Below are 8,384 nucleotides of genomic sequence, written 5' to 3'. Positions count from 1 at the left end.
GGTCAATCCCACTATTCGTTGGTAAAATAGTAGCCCAAGATTTGGCAGTGGGTGGGGATGACTAGCTGCTTTCCCTCTAGTCTTAAATATGAGGTTAAATATCAAATGGAAAATGTAGGGTGCAACAACGATTTCAGTCACGTTCTTTAAGCACAATGTAAACAAATTACTTTACAACAACATATTTATGAAGACAATGGTTTATTGAAAATTTAATAACTGACTAGCTAGAGTACCCGTCCCCTGGACGGAAGTTATGTAAATTCATAGTTAATGAAAGGATATCTTACGGCATGAAAAGTTGCTTCCCTTATATGTAACCAGATCAATCAACACCATGAAATAAAATGTTTAGAAAATTCCTCCCTTCCCCGTAGCAGGCTTAGGACTGCCATTTAAAAACAGCTTCAATCCAATTAGAGCTGTTTTAAAGTGGCCAGATTAGAAGACTTTTAAATCTCTTCCCAAATGTTAACACTATAGAAAATGTGTCATTTTCTGCTGTATCAACATTTGTGATAAATGATAAAAGATTGATTACTTATTTGTTAAAGTATTCTTTTGTCTCTTTTTGATTACAGAATACAATGACCAAAATACAACTTCAACTGAACTATGTATTTCTCCATGTACCCCCAAAACCTTTATGCCACATTTGGTAAAAATCCATCAACAGGGAATGAAGTAGTGGTAAAAACCGCAAAAACGCCCATAAAAACCGCAAAACACAAAATGCAAAACTGAAATTTTTTATGTATCTCCCCATGGACTCAATGAACCTCCATACCACATTTGGTGAAGATCTGTCAACAGGCGGCGAAGTAGTAGTAAGAAACGCAAAAAACGCCCATAAAAACCGCAAAACACAAAACTGAAAGTTTCTATGTACCTCCGCATAGACCTAATGAACCTCCATATCCTGCGAAGTAGTTTCATGTACATACAACAGACAGTACTATTATATCTATTAACTGATATTTTTGCCGAAAACATTTTATTCAGTCTCTGACAATATGAATGCGCTTGATAGCTTGAGCATATGTGACCTCAAAATATTTTACAAATGGCTTACTCGTCAACCTTAAAAAGAAATGACATTTTTTGGTTGCAACATTGATGGCGGGAAGTTAGTTACCTGTTGTTTTAAGGCACCCTAAGTGTCGATGAGCCATAAGGGTCGAAACAAGCTAAGTTTAGTATGGCAAAAGGAGACGAAGTCGGATGCAAACTGAAAAGAAAATTAATAGTGAGACACGAGCTGAAAGAAACAAAATATAAAGGGTGGCAGAAGGTGACACAGTAGGTGCAAGCTGAAACAAGCTATATTTAGGATGGTGCAGTGCGGGAGATAGACAAAACAAGCTAAAGACAGGGTGACAAAAGGTGACAAAAATGTTGACATAGTGTGAAACAACATGATATTAGCAAACAGTTGAGGGTAGAGCCATAAACATAATGAATTAATGTGATCCGCACCTTTTCTTTAAATCTTATTATCCTCACTTGAGGTGCCTTAATACAACATAAAGCTATAGAATAGTCACCGGCAGATTTATAAAATCACAATATCAGGTACACTTGAGAAGCATGTGAGTTTCTTTTTTAATAATCTTGTTCATAGCCATTTCCCAAATATTTATAAAATTGCGATTTAGAGCAGAGATAGAATATGGTTTAAAAAAACTTTTTTTTCCGCAAAATTATATTTTATTTGATTGATATTATTAAATAGTCAAAACCTTTCCTAATAATCTTGTTCATAGCCATTTCCCAAATAGTTATAAAATTGCGATTTAGAGCAGAGATAGAATATAAACTTGGGTTAAAAAAACTTGTCTGTTATCTTTACGTAAGATTATATTTTATTTGATTGATATTATTAAATAGTCAAAACCTTTTCTACCATGTCATGAGCAGGTTCAGATGTGGGTACTTTTAACAGTGCTGTAACTATACGCAGCAGTTTCCACAATTGCGGGGGGCGAGCCAAAAGGGGCCCGAAGGGCCTGACAAATTAAGGGTTGCTGACAAGGGGATAAACATATAATTTAATTTGTTTAAACTAAAGGGTGATTGCACTATTATGTTAAGTTAATTATATCAACCAACCATTCATAACTACAACTACAGGGAAATAAATGTAAGGGGGCCCAATTACTTTTTATGCAGGAGGGAGGGATCTTCGGTAATTACGCCACTGACTTCTAATCTCTATATAAGTGAAAGTTTGACAATAACTGAAAACTTTTAAAATGAGATTCCTTGACCTGTTAAAGATGTTGAATATAATACTATGGTTTGGAAAATGAAATAACAACACATAGATTAAATTACAAGTTGTGAAGTCTTTGATAATTATGTTATAGAAATTAATAGTAAAACTTTAAAACTCTCTGAAAGCTAATCGTTCTCTTTGTCGTTTCTTCATGTAAATCAGACAAGACACACAAGCAAATAATATTTTCATGTGAAGTATTGAAAAATTTTATCTTAATATTTGTTTGCGATCCACAACATTTGAAAGTCAGAGTAATAGGCCAATGTCACTAAGGCATTTCTAAGAAGAAAAAAAGACGTATTGAATTATGAATTTTTTAAGAACTGCCCAGAAATATTGGGGCAGTACCACATAATTAGAAAGAACATTTTAGTATTGAAAAAAAAAGACAACTGAAGTATGTTGAAATTCTACAAATGGTATACTTTATAAAATTAAAATAAAAACATACACGGAAACAAACTTGAATACAGACACCTAAATTCTTAAACTTAACAACTTTTATAATACATGCTATAAATCACAGCGATTCACAATCTCGATAATTTTGCTCTCTACGAGTGCAAAACATACACTAGCTCGAAACAGAATCGTAAATTATCCAAAACTTACCGTGACTACTGTTCGTTTTATCATACATTCAAAATCGTCCGCTGGCTTTTCTCGCCAGTCTTATATACTAACAAAGAGGCTTCGACAAAATTCGAGGAGTTCCCTGATAATTCGAGAAACTCAGTCACGCATGCGCGAGCAGCGTCACGTGACTTCCGCTGTCGTGACAATATGTTTTCGGACCAAAAAAAAAAAAAAGAAGAAGAATTATGGATAAAGGGACAAAATAAGTTAAGTTACAGATAACGTTTCTTTTCTTTTAAAGAGATAATTTTGTTTAGTCGTGTTAGAGGTAACATTTTTTATGAGTTTGTTTCAGAGTAAATCTACATTGAGCTAACTGCTGTCAACCGCGGGAAATCGAGCCTCGGATTTTAGCATTGTAAGTCTGTAAACTTACCACTGTCCCACCAGAGGACTTTTTGATGAGATAATTTTGTTATTTTAGAGGTAATACGATTTTTGATGAGGTAATTTTGTTATGTTATTTTAGAAGTAACATGTTTTTTTATTAATTTTGTTATGTTAGTAGGTAACATGGTTTGTTTTATTAATTTTGTTATGCTAGTTGGTAATATGGTTTTTTTATGAGATAATATTTTGAGTTATGTTACAAATAATACTTTTTATGAGCTAATTTTGTTAACAAATGCTAATACCTATTGTCATTCTCCTTGTGTAACACTATAACTCTAATAAAAATTATATGCATGGGTCATATGTAGGTGTACTCCGAGTCGATAATGATTTGCTATGATATTATGGTTGAAAGATAGGTAAATACACATACTTCATAAAATAGCAGTTAAACCGTTAATTAATTTCTTCACCTTGTACTACAAAAAACAAAACAATTCTTTATCAGGAAGAATTTTTATCTTCAAATGTACGTGCTCTAACTGTAACAAATTAAACAATAATAAATCATGGAAAAATCGACTGTGAAAAGGATAATTTATTATAATTATTTACTCTTTGATCTTACATTCGCCAACACTGACAATTTACGTATTTCCGAAGTTACACTTACAAGTTACAGAGAAAGACATGGAATTTAATCATCATTTTATTCAAAAAGTATGTTTTAATGTTCATGATTATTATATGGTGTATATAGATTATTAGTATCAACATCAAATGGTTAATCACAGAAGTTTGGTTCCACAACCGCTTAATTCTCAGACAAGCCATATGGTTAATTGTAGCTTTTGCAGTCGGTTAGTGAGGTAGGTTAGACGTAGAAAATAAAATTGCAACAGTAACGTCTTCTACGTCGTCCAAGAGATTAGTCAGCTTTTTCACAACTTCATTTATTACACACCTGAAAGCATAGGGGTGTCTTCTACTGAACAGATCCAAGGCCTAGTTGTCAGTTGTGTCGTGAATAGACGCGCCACCTGAACTGGCCCCTAGTAAAAAGAAATGGAAAAAAGAACAGTGTAGTGAAAAAAAAAGTGGATAATAATAATAACGCAAAACACTTGATTTACTTTAATAATAACAACTACGTGAACTATTAGTATTTAATATACTTATGAAACTTTTGTAATTTAGCAAAAATGAAACCTACGGCAAACACGTGTCCATAACGTTTAGATGAAACTACAATTTCCTAGTAACATAAAATTATTTGTGACTTTCAAGTGTACCAGCGATCTTCAAGCGCGTGACAAGCATGATATTAATTCCTAAGCAATCAAAAGTATAGCATCAATTCCCTTTAACCCTAAAGTTATAGTACTGTTCTATTAGCAACGTCGAAGTGCAACTTTGATCCATAAAAACTTGTATCATACTGACAGGTCACAACAGCTTGGTTGATATCAACCTATCAGCATACAAGAGTCGGAATTGATCTGCTAGGAACCTGTATGCTAGACATTGATTTATTGGACCATTTCAAGCGTAATTTTAATCCCCTAGCAACTAATAGGTATGGTAGTAATGTCCTGAAAACTTTATCAGAATGACGCCCGTTTATGATAAAAGCTCCTCAGTGGCACAGCGGTAGTCTGCGGACTTACAACGCTATAAACTGGGTTTCGATACCCGTGGTGAGAAGAGCACAGATAGCCCATTGTGTAGCTTTGTGCGTAACTTCAAACGAACAAACAATTTATGATAAAAAATAACTAGAAAACTATTCTCAATATCCACCACTCAAGTCTTTTATTTTTCTAGTTATATAAGAGAGCCTAGACTTTTATGAGCTTAAACGAACTTGAATCATTTTATGCACTATTAGAAGGATATACAAAAATCATTGTAATAAGCAAATTAGGTTTTAAACTTGTTTCCATAACTTGAAATCTTATATGGTGAATTTTACTTAAAACATTATAACTTATCTAAAGAAAAGTTTTGAAACTACTTTTAGTTGTTTGTTTGTTTGTTTGTATGTTTCTAGTTAAGCACAAAGCTACACAATGGTCTATCTGGGCTCTGCCCCCCTCGGTTTTTAGCGTTTAAGTCCGCAGACATGCCGCTGTGCCACTGGGGGGCGGTCGCTTGTTAAGCACAAAGCTACACAATGGTCTATCTGGGCTCTGCCCCCCTCGGTTTTTAGCGTTTAAGTCCGCAGACATACAGCTGTGCTACGGGGGGGGGACACTATTATTAGTGCTCCGAATATTTGAAAACACAACGTTTTGCTATTATTAATACAAATTTATAATTTTAATACAATAGAAGCTGATTTGAACGCCCTTACATCTATGGATGGGGCAAGGGGACACTTGTTCCCCTGGAATTTCAGACAAAAATTTATTTGAATAATTTATTTAAAAAGTGTATTAGAAAATAATACTATTTGAATATAAATTACGAAATTAGGTTTACATGAAAAAAAAAACATAATCAGTCAGAGCATCGCATTCAATCTTCAAGACAAATGGCCTGCTTCTGCGATGGCTTGCCCCCCCGGAATAAATTCTGTGGATGCTCATGTTTACATCTCGAGGCAGATAAAACTCTATTTTTGCTTTTGATAAAAGTGATGAAAAGTATTTTCTCAACATCTCACTATACTTCAAGATATTAGTAATTTAATACTTGTTTGATACAAAGTTACTAATAAATGATGAATTAATTTAAACTTCTATGATTTTTTTTTGTTGTTGTTGTTCTTTTATGCTTAAGGTTCATAAAGAAAGCCATTACAAAATACGTGTTTTATTAACAGATAAGTCTTGGCAAATGAGAATAGAAAAATCACACATTTCAGTATATAGAGAAATAAAGCTCAATGTTACAGTTAGTATTAAAGTTATACAAACTGAATAAAATGTTTTTGTTTACTACCATAAAAGCTTTCGAAAAGAAAAGTTTTGTCTTAAGTGAGCAAATTATTTTGAACTTCATTTTAGTTACATATATTATTAACAGGCCATGTTATTAGGACGCACCACCCCACATATATTTTGTAGAACAGTCCATTTAATTGCATGTGATGCATTAGGCAATTACTTGTGGCATATAAAGGCAAAAATATAATGATTACCTGTAAATATCTTTAACTTTTAAAGGGGCATGATACACAGTGCCTGTCTAGAAAGAACAAAGCCGTACGTTAAATGGATTTTTGGTACATGAATTGTTGTACGTGCACTGCATTTTGGAGCCATGGGTACCCTATAAAAGTGACGGTTAAATCTCATTATTCGACTAGATGAGGGTAGCTTAAGAGTTGGTGATGGGTGATGTTGAGTACCTGCTTTTCCTCTGGTCTATGAGCTCAAAATTAGGGGCAGCTATGCGGAAGGAGTATATTTTCGCGAAATTCTAGGATAAATAGCTGTTATTAAAGACCTCTTGTTCTATCGGCTGTTCAAAGACATCTATCATCAGTTTGTCAACAGTGACAATCAACAAGAAAACAAACTGCTGGTGACATATTGGGACGACTGGACAGACGCCAAACTGTGTTTAAATTAATCAATTCCTTCAACAGTGGTCAGGATTGATCTTTCTTCATCCCTGTATCATAAGAATTGTAATTAGGTAACCAATATCCGAAACCCACTTATCTCAGATGTAAACAGGAAAGCATGTAGTGGCTCTTTAGTGCAAACTGCAAACAAATGGATGATCAGAGGAGAGTGACGTGATCTGATAAGTAGCGTTATATCTCATTCTCTTCTGACTGAATATGAAGAAAATCATAAGAAGCTCCTTCTGAAGTTTAAGTTGCTGGAGGTGGTATAATGGTGTAGTGAACGTTTCCTATTGAAAAGTTAAGGTCCATCTCACAATATAGACAAGGGTTCTCGAAGACCGAAAATGATAATGAACAAATAAATTCATAAATAACAAGTTACCTGTAAAAATATATTATACAGTACACATTTTCAAATTAGTTTTTTAGTTGAAGAACCTTGTTAAAGCAATACTAAGCTATTTACTTCAATAAAAAAAAACAGTATGAAGATAAAATGCGATAATCATAATCTGGATACGAACTTGCTAAACAATTAATTGATTTTAGTAAACATAGACTAAAAAAGTGTCTTTGTTAATTTTCTTTCTTCTAAGACTGATATATTCGTGAACTAGTCATAATAGAACTTTCTACTGATGAGACTATCGTAAAACGGGCCTACTAGTGAACTCGGCGATAAGTCTGCAGGCTTGCGGCGCTAAAATTTGAGTTTGATACCTGTGGTGGACAGAACACAGGTATCCCATTGTGTAGCTATGTGTTTAACAACAACCAAACATTAAAATGGGGTGATTATGGCAGATTTGCTTTCCAAACTGCGACATATCCATAGTTCTTAACTCTCGATCTATGGCTTAAAGACAAGTATTAGGTCGTCGAGAAATTGATGTCGCGTTTTGGAACACTTTCATTAACCCCCCCCCCCCAAAAAAAGCAATAACGTACATTACGTATAATAGTTGAACGAACCGCCTAAACCTCATGTTAGTGTAGCCTATCTAATGTGTAAAGTTTAGTATACTCTAATCCCTTATGGTGATGGCACAAGACGAGACACACACATTCGTCATGCAATGCTGTTTGAATACAAGAAGGGAAACAACGCCTTTGTAGCCACAAATAATATAAAAGAAGTTTATGGAAATGTTTTGACTTTAACCTTAAAAACTGTGATGGCAGGGGCCGGTATGTTGGAATTGATATTGATGTTCTGAAGACGCTTGTTGAGTCTAACCCAAGGCAACATACTCATGAAATGGCCCTGAAACTGCATGCCTATCATGAAACAATATGTAAACATCTAAGGAATATGGAAAACTCCATAAAGAAGGTGTTTGGGTGCCTCACGAACTCCCCGATGATCATCGTTTCCAACGTATGAACGTTGCTTCGTCTTTTCTGGCACGTAATGAGCGTGAACCATTTTGTACAGAATTGTCACCGGTGATGATAAATGGATTAAACGCCAAAAACAATGGCTCAGTCCTAGACAAAAACCATTTCCGACTCCATCCGCTGAAAGTGATGCTTTGCATTTGGTGGGACATCAAAGTAGTA

At 34.3% G+C, this 8,384-nt stretch overlaps 1 protein-coding gene across 1 annotated transcript in view; it reads right to left on the bottom strand.

Moving 5' to 3' along the window:
* The window catches only part of LOC106461403 (kielin/chordin-like protein), a 92,547-nt gene that overhangs the window by 18,849 nt on the left and 65,314 nt on the right, over positions 1 to 8,384 (bottom strand). Inside the window, exon 5 of the mRNA XM_013921226.2 lies at positions 4,212 to 4,299. Within this exon, the coding sequence (XP_013776680.2) occupies positions 4,212 to 4,299 (88 nt within the window). The remainder of the gene's footprint in view (positions 1 to 4,211; positions 4,300 to 8,384) is intronic.

Source organism: Limulus polyphemus, unplaced genomic scaffold, assembly GCF_000517525.1.
Source record: "Limulus polyphemus unplaced genomic scaffold, Limulus_polyphemus-2.1.2 Scaffold38, whole genome shotgun sequence".
NCBI lineage: Eukaryota > Metazoa > Arthropoda > Merostomata > Xiphosura > Limulidae > Limulus > Limulus polyphemus.
Note: the sequence above shows the minus strand (reverse complement) of the source record. Positions and strands in the feature narration are given on the sequence as shown.